The 15900-nt window shown below is 33.6% G+C and overlaps 2 protein-coding genes and 1 long non-coding RNA gene across 3 annotated transcripts; 2 read left to right on the top strand and 1 right to left on the bottom strand.

Moving 5' to 3' along the window:
* The first annotated feature begins 86 nt into the window (after positions 1-86).
* Positions 87-3308, top strand: RnpS1 (RNA-binding protein S1). Its single transcript, XM_066303189.1, has 7 exons — positions 87-254; positions 741-857; positions 1134-1268; positions 1503-1718; positions 1896-2046; positions 2579-2727; positions 3018-3308. Coding segments are annotated over exons 1-7 (957 nt in total). The 5' UTR covers positions 87-252; the 3' UTR covers positions 3205-3308.
* Positions 3309-3423: 115 nt separating this feature from the next.
* On the bottom strand, positions 3424-12977 carry fl(2)d (female lethal d). Its single transcript, XM_066303187.1, has 4 exons — positions 12262-12977; positions 11949-12131; positions 11669-11793; positions 3424-4663 (listed from the first exon to the last, which is right to left on the bottom strand). Exons 2-4 carry the CDS (start codon positions 12127-12129, stop codon positions 4004-4006), a joined length of 966 nt encoding a protein of 321 aa, XP_066159284.1. The 5' UTR covers positions 12130-12131; positions 12262-12977; the 3' UTR covers positions 3424-4003.
* Positions 12978-13190: 213 nt separating this feature from the next.
* LOC136350987 (uncharacterized) lies at positions 13191-15538 on the top strand. The gene is made up of 2 exons (XR_010734231.1): positions 13191-14091; positions 14151-15538. It is a non-coding gene; the product is annotated as an uncharacterized lncRNA (long non-coding RNA).
* The last annotated feature ends 362 nt before the right edge of the window (positions 15539-15900 follow it).

Here is a 15900-nt window from a genome sequence, read left to right as displayed (position 1 = left end):
CTGTCTCTCTCTTTTTGTGTCAAGTATTCAATATACATTCACAATGTCCTTGGTCACTGTCACGTCATTATAGTCACTGTCGTTTAGGTGCTTAATTTCTGTTTAACCATCGGTAATGCGGTGCCAATTCTCGGGAATTGTGGAAACTTAATCATTTTCTTTAGATTGCAGTTTAATTCCTATAAATCAGAGTATAATTAACGTCCTGGTCCTTCCAGAATCCCATTAGAAAATTTCCACTTACGAAGCATCATGTAAGTGTTTTTGTATTGACGATTATTGATGTATTTCTAGATAACTGGGTACCCCAGGGCCGGCATTTTGTGAATTTGTAACGTAGCTTCTATGCCAGTGGTCCTAGTAACTCTATTAGAGTGTTATGTTATACATGGGGTTTATTAAGTCTATTACGTACTGTATTCTGAACTCCACCCTGTTTATGATAAGATAAGGTTGTGCCAATATTGGTCTCCAATGTGAATTTGTTATTTTGCTGTCTCAGCCATATTGGCAGTAAAGAAACAAAATTGTAGAATAAAATTTATAAGCAAAAACTTGCTATATTAAGGAACATCATCTTATAGAATTCAACTTGTTACAATAGTTTTTTTAATAAGCTGTACAAACACTCACTAGACACTAATTATTGTGCACAATTGAGGATGTTACTTCCATTGCCTCAGCACCTAAGAAAATCCTGCATATTGAATTTATTAACTGATTCTATATTTCCCACTCAGGGCAAAGCCTGGAACTGAGTCAGATGCAGAACAAAAAGAAAAGAAAAAAGAAAGAGGTAGGGATAGGAAAAAACGTTCAGAGTCTGGCTCAAGCAGCAGTGATGATAGTCGAAGTAGGTAAGAGCAATCATATATTACTATATACATATAACTATCCATTCTTATGCATCAAACTTACTTTAACATTTAAAACTTAATGACATAATAACATGATCCTCAGTAAACAGAATTTTTGTAGCAGTTTGTCCTTCATACCAACCACTCTTCGGCCTGTAGTAATTTAAAGAATACTACTTAGTATGGAAATTTAACATTTTTGTGACCTGATACTTAAGCATTTACTTTTCATGACTGAAAAAAAGCATTTGAACGTTTATACCTATATTTTTATAGTTCATCTGATAGCAGTTCCACTTCTTCGAAGTCTTCAAGCAGCTCGAGTTCAGGCTCTTCTTCGCGTTCCAGCAGTTCAAGCTCTGATTCCTCCAGTACCTCAAGTGGAAATGGTAGAACCCGTCCAAAGCAACGGTAACTCATACTATTGATATGCGTTTTTTAATTTGCAAAGCCACTGGTCACAATTTCCATCAAAAAAAACATGCTTAACATGAATGTAGATATTCATTATACTATTTGATGGTAGGAATATGACAGTTAATTTAATATTCTATGTAATTAAAAAAAAAGCAATCAAAAAGCTTTTTTGTTTTAATTTTGTATGTATATGTGTTGCTGTCAAGTCTTCATGATTATTAAATCTAGGTCGACTACTAAAAGATTGAAAACCGGAAGCAAGAGCCACAGCAAGGAAAGAAAGGAAAATAAAGAAAAGGATAAAGACGTGAAGGAGAAGAAAGATGATAAAGAGAAAGCTGATGTGAAGAAAGAGGACAAAGAAAAAGACAAGAATGCTCCACCTGGAGAAAATAAAGATAAAGACAAAGATAAGGATGGGCGAGATGCCAGACACCGTACAAGGTAAGGCTATTTTAATGCCTTCAATTGTAGTATGAGTTTCCATGTTGCCTTATAATTTGTTGCAGTATTTTAGTTATACTTGTCACGTGGGGACGTTCATGTAGTCGGGGAAATCATACTTATGATATTAAATTTATTTTAAAAAATATCTAACCATAATATAATTTAATATTTTAGATCACGCTCTCCACGTAAGCGCCGTAAGAGATCGCCTACTCCTCGACCGACTAAAATCCATATTGGACGTTTGACCAGAACCGTAAATAAGGATCACATTTCCGAGATTTTTGGCACTTATGGCATAATTAAACATGTGGAATTTCCAAAGGTATGATGGAATGGTGTTTATCTAGTTATTGCAATGTAAGAAACTTTATTGCATAAAGCGCTCCGAATTTTAGTGTGCGAAGGTAAACGGTAAGATCTTCAATCGAAAATATTCGGTTTCTATGTGAACTCTATTCTGAAACATTCCCTTTTTCTAACAGTTTTTACTCAAAGAATAATTTCTAACGTTTTGAATGAAAACTACCATACTACGGAGTTATTTTCAAATTTGATATTTTCATATTCACATATAAAAAGGGATTTGGCTCAAATAAAACTATACGACTGTTTTCACTTGACTTTGCAACTATCAACATTGTTCACGTTCTGATACTGTAAAAATTTATTCATCATCACCGTTGAGAACTTTCTGATTCTTACAATTTAGACGGTACCCATGTTGCTAGGCGCATGGAAATCCACGCTAAACAGTAAATTCAAAATATTATTGTATTAACATAAATATTTTTTATGCATACTTAATAATAATATAATTATGATTTATTAAATAATAATTTTACAACTTTTCTTAGGATCGCAATCACTCTAATCTGGGGGCAGGTTATTGTTACGTCGAGTATAGCACACCAGACGAGGCAGAAAATGCCATGAAGCATATGGACGGGGGTCAAATAGACGGCCAAGAAATCACAGCCGCACCGGTGTTAATTCCAAAGCCCAGGTAATTTTATTCAGGTTCTGCTATTTATTTCTAATCGATATTATACTTAGCAAAAGTTTACCTGCAAAATATTTTGCAGTATTGAGCGTGAAGCCCTTGATACAGTTTTCCCAACTAACTCTTCTATTATCGCTTATTATAGGTCATTGGAATCACAAAAAATTAAAATTGTCATATACAATATTATACAAGGTGGTCAAACTGGTTTGCTCAATGGACCCCTTCAGACAAATTGTTTAAAAAAATGTTTAGTAAGTTAATCTGTTTTCCCATCATTCTAAAAATTCCAGAAATGCGCCGCTAAGACGATCTCCATTACCACCGTTAAGACGGGGTCCCTATCGCAGAACTCCTCCTCGATTTAGAAGGCGGTCACCTCCCAGGAGGATGAGAAGTCCCTTGAGGCGGAGACCTGCGCACTCAAGAAGCCCACATCCCAGAAGAAGAAAGAGATCCAGCTCGAGCAGTTCCAGATAATGATTTTGTGCTTGATTTATTAACCATTTTGACAAGTGGCACTCGGTTTTTCTTTTAATAGTGTGTTACTGTGTATTATTTCTTCAATAAAATTGTGCTACATTCGTGTGTTATTTCAAAAAACTCCACATTTTACAGGGTATTTCAACAACATTGATTATTCTCGCACTATATGTTTATCTTTGATCTAGTGTAAATGGAGAATAAAACTGCAAGGAATGTAATTAAAAATTCCCAATATCTATTTATTCATCCTCCTTTATTTACATCGTCTCAAATGGTGCAGTGTTGGAGGTACTGTAGTTAATATTACTTAATTAACTTCAAAAACCGAATTATATACATTTATTTACTACCTATACAGGCTGGTTTCCTCACCTTAATAACAATAAAAGTGTCATAAAATTCCTGTTCATGGTATTGACGGCACCATTTTCATATTTGTATAACAAAAATACTAAATTTGCAATCCATGAATTCATTGCGAAACAATAGAACTATTATAAGAAATTTAGATTAGACACAATATGAATAACAAAAAAGAACAATTTTCATGATCCAAATACCTATGCTTAAGTATAATCTAGAATTGAATTAAATTTCATATACTGTTCATCAGTTTTTATAATGTTCACTCACTGGTCACATTTTTATACACCCCACGATTGCCTCATAATGTGTAAAATTCATGCTTCTCAGACAAAAATGATCCCAATATATTTTGTCCAGGTTTGTGAACGCCCGGAATGTACAAAAGTATGCAATCCAGTGCAAATAAGAGCCCAAGATAGTTGCACGTTCATTCGATATCCGAAGACATAGCAACGTCCCCATTACTTATAACTAAAGCGTCATCTTCGTTAAAATCTAGACTTAAAACCGATGATCTTCTAATTCGTTTTGAGTGCGTCCTATCTAACTCATTTTCCGAGTCCGTCCTTTCCCCATCACAAACACCACTATTTTCACCGTTGGTCCTTCCGTTAGTAATTCTTAACGTACCATTTTCTTTTTGTAAAGTTTGCGCGAGGTCCTTTGACCGTTTTAGTTCTGTTTGTAGGAATAATATAGTGCTTTGCATTCCTTCGACGTCTTCGTCTAAATCCGCCAAGAAGGAATCTAATTCGTTTTGAGATTGCCGCACTTCCTCCGAGAAACTTTTTTGTAAAGCCAAATCGCTTTCCAACTTTGCTATCCGGCCGGAACTTGTCAGTTTTCCCAACTCTTCGTTTTCCTGATATAATAATCTGCACTTTGCCATTAGTCTTTTACCCGTATTACTGTCAGGCGTGAATTTCCACGCAGAGAGCTCATTTTGAATGTTTTCCAATTTGGTTTTGGTGTCCTGCAGCTCCAACCTTAACTGTTGTAATATACTGTTCACTGCAGGATCTAACATTGCGGATCTAAGCGAGGGAATTGTTGGTGCTTGGCAGTTTTTCAATTCATTTAACTGGCACTGTGGAAAAAAAGTATATTAGAAATGAACGTGATTCCACTAAAAAATAATGTAGTATATAGGGTATCGAACGAAGTTGATTGTGGAAAAACTCTATTGGGTATTTGTGGTCTTGTGAGTTCATTTTTAAGAGGAAATGAGTCATCTCCTTAGATTACACCTAAAAAATTTCAGTAAAAGTTGTGTGGATAAGAAATGGTAGAGATGAAGTGTTTGAAACATCGTGTCTCTCATTCTGCAATTTTTAATACGTCTTTTAGATTTAATCATCATGATGACTCATATAAATGAAATCGCAAGACTTTAAACGCCCTGTACTTGGGTACCTAGAAAACCTCCGAGAACTTGCCTCTACCAGGTGCCACAATTCATATCTGAAAACCCAATTCTTTTACATTTAGCTCGTGCCCACTTTAATATACAGGGTGCTACCAATTGTGTGTGTATAAGTATGACGATTTTGTAAATAGTCCAAGTTTTCTTACCTGAAGATTGATTTGAAGTACATCTTATAAAGGGTGATAGTAAAGTTGGAGTTATCGTTTCACCAGCGAATAGAGCTTCAAAAAATTATACTTTTTTCCATTGGCACTTTTTCGAAACATCATCAACGGAGATACGGGCTGTCAAAATTTTATTTAAAAAATTAACATTTGTTAATTGCGAAACGATATGAGATAATTAAACACAATTTTTTAAGTGTTGGTGATAGTGAAATTGCATTGGAACTAAAACTTCAATGATTTTTACCTGAAAACAAGTTTAAATAATTTTTTAGTTTTGGGCTAAGGTTCTAAATAACAACCAAACTTTTTTTTTATATGAAAATCAAAATAAAATAATTATTAATTCAATTATTTTTTCATTTAGAAAAAACAATAACGCACCATTTTTTTACAAAAATATCAAACAATTTTTTTAAATACACACCAGTGGTAAACCAAAAAATATCTTTATTTACTGAAGAAATTTCCTCCCATCTAATTATTGACACCTACAAAATTTTGTTTCAATGAATTCAAGTAGTTTGGCAATTATTAATCAATTTTAGTTTTTTAAATAAAACTTTGACAGTTTGTATCTTCGTTGATGTTGATATTTCGAAAAAGTGCCAACGGAAAAAAAATCTTATTTCTTAAAGCCCTATTCGCCGGTGAAAGGATAATTCCAACTTTAGAATCACCCTGTATATTAATTACTCTGATGAAGAAAATGTGTAGTTTATACAGTGTGTTATATTTTGGTTTTACATGTATTGAGTACTGTGTTTCCATAAGAGATACAGAGTAAGTTAAATAGGGAACGTTTTAGATAATTATATAAAAAATTCATTCCTAGCGTAAAAGTTGTTTTCAGTATACTATTTTCGAGAAAAATGTAAGAGTGAAACACTGCATTTTTAACTTTATCCCGTAGATCCAAACCAAACAAAGGCGATTTTAACAATTCAAATGTATTAGGGCATTTCATTTATATAAAGTCAACAAATGGAAACTTGTTCCTATTATTCGTTCTTACGTCTTGGGAATTCACAGAAAGTAATACGTAACGTAATCCTTGAATTTCAGGGGATGCTAATGTGCTCATCATATCTATCGTATTAATTGAGCATCGAACACGGCCAACAAACCAAAAATCAAAGCTACTTCATAATTAATCACATTTTACTTGAATTGTGGAATTCCAAAAGATTCCCAAAGACACGGAGGACTGCGATGACGTATCGAAAATAATTCTAGTCGTTTGTTTTCGAGTTCTGTACAGTGATTTCGTAAATTTTTTTGAACGCCATATTGCATTTTCGCATTTTCAAAAAGTTCTTAGAAGACTTTTCCAACGATATACTCAATATTATTCAAACACAACATGGAGGTATTACGTACGTTTGCCAAATTTGGCGGTTGCGGTGATTTGAGATGGAAGGGGGTTTAAGAGAAAATTTTGAGCTTTATAACGCGTCCCCTTTGGGATCAATCGGGTAAGCAGGGCCAGAACAGTGGCTTGCCAAACACAGAACTAGATTGTCACGGCGTCTTAAAACTGGGGCGTTCTAGCATCTTTTCTATGACACGTAACCCGGTGAAATCAAAGAGGATATGTAGGCAAATAGGGTGAGCCATATAGGCTGATCTATATAAGAACGGACAGCACAAAGGACATTGAGACAATTTTAAGAGATACGGCATTCTATATTATTGTCACTCTATCATATCTATATTCGTGTCACTCCCACTTTTCATCTTTACAAACAGACAGTATTATATTGAAAATACAACACTTATTATTGCCACAAGCATTCATACACTATCAAATAATCCAAAACACCAAAAAATCGGCTAGCATAAGAACTATTCTTGGCTGTAGGGGTTTTTTATTAAGCAAAACTTACTTCTAATTTAACAAACCCTGTACCTCCTTCTAAATTAGTATGAGACCCTGGATAATTGAAATTGAAATATTTCAAATAGGAATGGGCGACCACTTACTCAATGTAAAACATCACGGCATAGAAAATGTTCTTAACTGTGGCTAGATGATGCAGCGTCTTTTTCAATTATTCACTATACAACACTATTACTAAATCATACCGTATGCGTTGTTGGCACTTGCTCTTTCAATACTTTGCTTTTCAACAAGATATAATACAAAGCTCGATTATTAAATGATATATTTATTAATTTTGTAGAGAAACTATAGATGAAAATGAAGGCCCCTTACATCAGTCTTAACACCGATTGATTAGGTACCTCTTTCATATATGGGTCACTTCAAAGGTAAGAACTGTTAATTATAAAATAGTTGTAAATGTCATTGGAAGCATCATCATAATAAAAATATCAGAAAAGCAATATAGATTTTTAAATAGATTTTTTTAAGAAATATTTAGGAACCGCAGCACAAATCCATTTTCAGCATTGATCAGTAATGAGTATTAGAACGCGAAACTTTTCCCTAACTTAGCGGACCCTGCAGCCCTTACAGCCGTCCCAAATACGCAAGGTAATCATCTAAATGATCCCGTTCATTCTGTGTATTTGAGTTCAATGAAACTTAATTGAAAAACACATTTCCGTGAATGTAAAAGCTCTCATTCAACTCTTCATTATTCGGCTAAATAAATGGAAACATTTGGACGGTCGCCGTGTACAGGGTGTTAGGGAAACAACTTTTGTAAATTTAATCATGGATCAAGAACACCATTTTGAACAAGAAAGTTCCTTACAACAGGGGTTGTAAATACAACAATTTCCATGTGAAATGGTGTTTACCTACCATATCGGATACGAGCGCGTATACCTGAACTAAACTTACCTTAGTCCAACAGTTTATAGTTCGCCTTGAAAAATAAATATCATATGTTATATAAATAAATCATACATTACATGCTGTTCCAATCTAAATAAAATCGGGCAGCGCCATAAACATCAATTGTTTTGACAAAACGAAAGTAAAGTGAATATAGATTGTGAATATGTAAAATACAGGAAACACTCTGAAAATTCCTTCTCAATTACCGAGCAATGACAGTTTTTCACTTTTAATTCTAATGAAAATGTAAATTAATAAATTTTTCAATCCTATTAAAAGCTTGAAACAGACTACTTGCATTCTTCCAATAATTCGTCCATGGATGATGGGCTGCGCTCACGCATCACTATCAAACGTTCCTCTCTAGAATGGAAACGATATTTTTGGTAAAGGTATGTGAAAGTTATTTTTTTAATGTGGTCATTTAAAAAAATCATTTTTTTATGGGGACAACCACAGGATAAGGTGGTTCAATCAGTATGGCTTACTATTGTTATATCGTAAACTCCTAAATTAGAGTTAGAAAATTGGTTGAATAACGTAAAAATTCCCAAATTTTATTTGGTATACAAAAAGTTGAGAAAAATTAAAATATGTAAGGTCTTTCGAAATAAATAGAAAAAATTACAAAAATAGATACTATAGTAAGTGCAAAGAAAATTATAGACAATTTTCAGGGCGATGTTATGAACGCAAATTAAGTTGAAAAAGAGTACTAGTACATTTCTATACATTTTTTTAGATTCTACTAAAATGCCTTGAGAAACTATTATTTTTCTATTAAATATCGCGTTGCTGGGCTGTAGCGGTTTCCTAAAAGTGTCAAGTGTTGAGAAACCCACTGTAGTAAGAGAACTAAAAAACGATAGAGGAATGCGTTTTACACCCATATTTTTTTTAATCAAGCGCAGGAGACGTTAATAAAATGTTAATTCTATTCTCAAGACCACTAAAGAACCCTAAATCCCATCGAACTTGATCCATACTCTGCTCCAAATTGACCTTCTATGTATATATATAATGGGATCTCGACACAATAGGAACCATGATAACGGTTAAATAGGAAAAGTTTGCGACTATCATGTTGGTGCCATAAGGATGAAACCCGAACGGCTTTAAAAACTCCTGTAGACTAGCGACTTTTTATCAAATATTTTAGTCAAGTGCTTAATGCTTAATATATGCATTATATTTAAAATCAACAGATAAATACTTACATAATAGTAATATACCTCGATTCAAGTAAACTATCGGTGTAATATTTAGTCTGTGGAGACCCTAACTTGAGAACCCTAATTTGATAACAATTTTAGGAATGCGTATAACCATGTATAATCAACATCAGTGCAACAATATTAGGTAATCAAGCTCAGGACAAGGACTTCAATTTTTGCATGATAAATAAAAATTGATTATGATTTCAGAAAGCCGAAGCATCGTATTGATACTTCAACTGCACGCGAATGCTACTCAAAAATTTGCTTCAGCAATATTTTCACCAGTTTTGATCATCTACTGCACAAATGACTTATAATGGTTCTTTCCAGCATTATGCTATCAACATAACGGTCTAAAACTTTCACCATTTAACCGACTTCATAGCTCCAATACTTTCCGAGATTCTGATACATGAAAGGTTAGCATGAGCCACACCGTATATTTGCTATTTTTCGATTTGACTCAAAATAACATTTTAAGTATATTTTATCTAGCATACTTCAACTCGAATTTCCACATAGGGTATCGACATTTTAAATATGACCCTTTTACACTTTCAAAGGCCGTAATTTCCGATCGATTTAAGTTAGAGAAAAATTGTTTTCACAGACATATTGTGACATTTAAAATAAATCTAAGCATTTATTTTCATAGATTTAAGGAATATAAAAAAAACTCAAGGGGTAAAACCGTAAAAAATATTACAACAGATACGTGTTGTGGACTCGACAATAGTTCGAACTATATAGTTTTGCTGCAATGCAACAGAACATCGTTTAAAATATACCGCTGTAATCAAGGACTTATACTATAACACTAACTGGCAAAACTTATTGACTTTCATTTACTAAAATTTTTTTTTTTAAATTAGTCCGGGAAGCCAAATATGAATTTTTCCCGAGCTCAATTTTTCATTTGAATGCGTGATTTTTTATATGCGGCCAAGTATATACGAAATCAAAAACATGTTGTTGTCCCACTTCATGTTTACTCAGTAGCCAGAGACAGGCCATAAAATAATCAATTTCTGTCATCTGTCCATCTGTTACAGATCATGGTTCTCTGTCAATATCATCGGGTTTGAATTTTTAAATGATAAACGTGTACATATTTATATGAATAGCGGGCACGTTCACGTATCACCGTTCAAATTGGAATTATGAAATATTTTATTTACGTTAAATTCAAAATTAGATTTTCCTCAAGAACCATGACTAATACTTACAGTAACCGGAAAAATATCGTAACCAACATCTGTAATATACTTATTGGTTAAATAACTATAAACATATGTTTCTCATAATTATCAAACTTAACAATTTTTTTCACTCACAGAAAAAAAATGTGAATTTTAATACTAGCGTTGTTTTAGGTGTTCCTAAATGATCTGTACTTTGTACATCCGAACTACTACAGATCCCCAAGGTCAAAATTCGATTATTTAACTCAACTTACCTTAGTCCAAAAGTTCGTGCGCGTTTCAACACTCTCTATACTTAGATTGACTACTATAATAATACTGAGAATCGCGAGTATCGGAATATATCAGTTATATGACCACTTCAATGAAGAAAGAATTGCAGTTTAAGGATACCACGACACATCTAAACATTATTGAAATCACGTTTTTATCTGACATGAACTATTTTAATGACCAATGGGGCTTATGGCAAGCAGTACTACTAATATAAATAATTCTATAAGATGCCATGAATGTTATGTAGTGGTTTATTTTGTAATTAAACTTGAAAATATTGCTTGAGTCTCCTGAACAGCAATTCTTTTTCTATTTAGGTGAATTAGACACTTGGATACACCAAAGGTTTAATGGATACAATTGGATTGTATCTGTTAAACTGATTTTTAGTATATCATGTATTTGGTTACTTGGTTATTTTAAATAATTTTATAATTAGAATGAGGAAAGTAGCTTGTCATTTGTGTGTTTTAAATGTCTTTAGAATTAAAGTTAAGGAAATGCTTAATATTAAAATTTTGTTGTAGCATTTTTAATGGCAAATTGAAAACCAATTTGAGCTTGTAATTTTATTTAGTACCTAAAACTCCACCAAATAGTTCTCAATTGCTAAACAAAAGTAGCTAAAGAGCAAAGTACCTAACAACAAGGACAATAATATCCTGAATAATATAAGGTAATAGTCTTGGTAATAGTTCTTTTAAAAGTCTCAAATAATATAGTTCTCAAAACACATACATTACTAATGAAGTAATGTTTTTAAAAGGTTCATGAAAGTAAATCCTCAGTTGACCACAACTCTTTAGTACTCTCACTACCCATCCCAGGACCCATCCCTTCCCAAAACCACTAGTAAATGTCGATAGGGCGTCAAGATTAACAGACCAACAAATATATCCAATTTCAGTTATTCAGCCAGAAGATATTTTTCAAACCGCACTGTCACTAGTCATCAAACACAAAGTTAAGAACATTTTGAGCCGGTCATTTCATATACTGACCATATAATCTTGAGTTTCTTGTTCTTTTGCTGTCAAACGTCTCACCAACAGTTTTTCCCCTTGTTGGGCCTCATGGAGTTGGGTACGAACTCTGTCATTGGTCTGACGCAACTCGTGGATATCCCCTACAAGATGGGGTGCATATTACAAAGCACTCCTTTCCACGATTTGTTAGTGTTAAATTTCGATACACTTCACGACACTGCACCAATGATAACAGGATACAGCACAGGGCTTAAAACACAAATGAAGTAACCGAGATAGAAACTGAACTAAGTACCTTCTTGAAGACTTAACTTCCTCTCTAGGGTGGTGATGTAGGACTCCTGTTGGTGCCAACGATTTACCCACTCAGCTGGAGTTAGGGATGCTATTTCTGACTCGGAGATAAGGACTCTGGAAGGCATTTTATCCCTCTCAGCGGGGCTTGTGGGCTGCAGCACATCGTCTTGTCCTGACATGCCTAGAAACCAAGAAAATGTCTTAATAGGTATTGCTTACGAAAAGAATATAAAGTGGGCAGCCATTTTTCCCCAGCCCGGCCCCAGCCTGCAATAAAAATGTGGCAAACATAAATAAAATTTATAACTTACTTTTGTTTAGCTTAACCGATAGCTGAAAGAATCAGCATAAACTAAAGAAGCACTGAATACAGTGGTTAGTTAATTTCTTTTAAATTTACCCTCTGAAAAGTAATGAAAACACCGCCAATTCAAGAATCACTACACGCGAACCGCGAACGCCATTTTACTTTTCATTTAGTTTCGGGATTCGAATGTCACGGTTACTTACAATCTGTCAAATAGAGATATTTCAAACCGAGCAGTTTGAACGCGAATAGTGTACATGTAAATTTCAATGTTTGGTTTTTCCTCATTTAATATTTCTTCATTAAAAATCCACATTTTAGCACAGTTAATTATTCCCTCTTACTCAAAACTGATAAAAAAAATTTAGATCAATTAATTAGTTAATGGGTTCGCTTTTGAAATTAGAGGAATCAGATTCTTCGATGACGTTAGTTCATTGCTCGCCGATCACTTTAAGTGCTTTATCTGCTATATGTTTAAAATTCTTCCTAATGTTCAAAATTAATCTGAAAACATTTTTAAAACCATGACAAAGGAATAAATTTGAAAAAGATCTTGAGATTATGGTGAATGCACATCTCCGTGATAACTAGCAAAAAGATAGATTGTAAACAGGGTTAAAAAAGATTAGCAGGGACCTGCAAGAAAATGTGTGACGTTTATTGTCTCGTAATGCAGAAGCCACTTGAATATTGTAAATAAAGCATGATAAAAAAACCACATGGAAAATGCCAGAGGAGTAATAAAAGTATACTGTGACTATTAAAGTGTGTACAGCATTGCCATATTCATGTGATTACGTGTCCTCATACATCCCAATCGTGCAATTGCGCAACAGTAATTTTCCGCTAGTGAAGGCGGCTTGCGACTAGAACGCAAATAGAATTATTGGCAACACTGAAATTTACTTATGAATCTTACTATCTAACCTCAATTTACGGTTTCCTTTTTCAGCGTAACTAACAAATAATATTTTTATTAATACATATTGAAAAAGAATACAATGATTAATAACAATTAACAAATAAATGTAAGATCATAACTTTATTCTGCAAGATGAAAATAATGGATCAAATTTCCTGAAAGCTGTTAAATATTAACACAGTACCTAGGAAGATCATTTATAGAGTAAACATTGATATGTAGTGTAGCCAGTAAATTCCCATCGGCTACTCCCATCTTATTGTGACAAAGTAGTTCGTAATTACTTATTTAATATAGGCCCAACTCTAAATTCTTAAGTTCATTACCAGAAGTACCTTCTGACCCCACTGCTAATCGATTTTTGCCATGATCTTAACTCAACATTTTATAGACTTCAAAACAAGGAGTCTCCATACTACTTTGCACTCATAAAGTTTAAAAGGCCATATACTTAACTGTCAAGTTTTGTAAAACGATATGTAACTTCACTCACCTTATAGCAACAGAAATTAATTCCCCTCCATTATTATCTTGACTTCAAGACAAACATACCACAAAAGTTTTAGTGATTTAATTTAAGACTCAGAACCAACAATAGATGAATATTGTTAAATTCTGCAGCTTTATTTATCTGCGAATATATTAATGGTTAGTACTAAGTCCTACTGAATATTGTAGGATGAAATGATGACAGTAATTATCTCTTGAAGTTTGTCAACATACTTTTGTATCTCCCTTTATAAACTATTCAACACGTATCTGTTGTAATGTTAAATATAATCTTGTGGGAAGAAAATCATATAAATTGTAAAAAGTCGGATCGTCCAAGTGTCGTTACCTGCGCAACTGATTTCAAATAGAGTAGTTGGAGCGTTTTTAAACAATCAACCCGGCAATGATAAGTTGATGGTAAGCGATCTAGACGACTTCATAGAGGATATTACCGCCTAATTTGATATATTTAACAGTTATAAGAATCAGGGGGAAATTCCGACAAAGAACACATATGAAGTAAACATGAAAACGCACTTTGAAGTTTTGCATAGAATAATAGATTTAACTTCGATAATTCGGGTCAAAAGAAAAACTGAGTTACAAAGTTTCCAGAAGAAGATAATGGTTCCCACTAAGTTGCTTCAACTGCTGTATCGAAATATGAAAATTTCCTTATCTATTAAGCATACATGCACTCATAAGCTCAATCAAGGCTGCTTGGAACTTCTGTTTTCTCAATTACGAAGCAACTGCAAAGATCATCCTAGTCAATCGGAAGACATTAACAGAATTGGAATAATACTTTTTTGGAAGAAGCCAGGCAGCTTAAGGGCCAAGTCGAACCTAGTAGTTTAGAACGAGAAAGAAGAATTTGTAATTATTACCAAAGTGATGAAAGTGGCAAATATAAAAATTAATACGAAGTAGTCACTTTAGACACTTCCTAGCATAGCTGCAATTCTTCAATTTGATTTTCCAACGGAACTTTGAAGTTGTTGGAATATCAAAATAGGATCCAGGAGATCATTCCGGGTGATTTGGAATCAAGCAAAAGCAATAAAAGGGGTACCAAAATTAGTAAAATTAAACTTGATTGCCGTTATAATTTTTCTCCTTAGGTACAATAACCATCATGTCCATGGTTTTTTGAGAAAACTCTCTTTAGGAAGTTTTAAAGTTGAATTTTATTAACTATAATGTAAGCCGCAAGACGCAACGTTAAGATCTAAGGAATAAACATATGGTTGATTATTTCGCTAGCATTTATAGACAGTATAGAATCTTAACGATACGATAAAGCAACTATAATGCAAAATTTATGGTTTTGTTAGCGTAACTTGCAAAGCACAAAACGTAACGTTAAAACTTAAGGAGAATACACATCAATCAATGAAAAATTTATCATTAACGAATTAATCTCGTATATCTCCTCTTCACTTGTTTGAAAACCGGCAATGGAGAAGTTATTACCTAATTCTAAAAAGTGTCCACTCTGATGGGCTGATGACCCAAAAAATTAAGTTGTTTGCGACCATGTGGCGAATAAAACCCCTTTCTGGGAGATGAGTGTCCAATGTCACGTGAAAAATATTGGAAATCAGAAATAGCAACACTTTCTATACGGGTAACTGCGTGTTCACAAACTAATTGTGATAGCTGTATTAAATTTCTTCACACTTTACACCTCAAATTAGCTGCAAATGAAACATTGCAACTAAATTCCTACAAATGGTATTTGGCGCTTCCATTGTTGTACCATTCAGTTATTGATACAGGTTATGCAATGTTGTTAGCAGTACCCACTCTAGTTATAAAATAAAACTGTTATTGCATCATATGCAAATAAATTATTATTTTTGAATACGTTTTTTTATATATCTATTTTTACCTATAATCTACATTGATAATATTTGATTGAGGAGCCATCAAATTAATCCTATAAGACCTTGTTCTCTCCATTAAAAAAAAAATAGCAGCGACAACATATTCAGGTTAATTTAAACACATTATACCTTCAGAGTTAGAGCGACCGTTGATTAAAATAGTCCCATTATATAGTCTATTAGGGCTCCCAAAGACGGAATAATTCGGTCATTGAGTAGTGCCATACTGTTGATCGCATCGGCCATTTTGTTGCGCCTCAAAGCGGGTGGTACGGAAGGGAATCTAAGCCATTAATATGTAGTTGCGAAGTCCAGTTCAGTTGATTAATAATTCTATTAA

This window comes from Euwallacea fornicatus, chromosome 4 (genome assembly GCF_040115645.1).
Source record: "Euwallacea fornicatus isolate EFF26 chromosome 4, ASM4011564v1, whole genome shotgun sequence".
Classification (NCBI taxonomy): Eukaryota; Metazoa; Arthropoda; class Insecta; order Coleoptera; family Curculionidae; genus Euwallacea; species Euwallacea fornicatus.
This window is presented reverse-complemented; position numbering and strand designations above follow the sequence as displayed.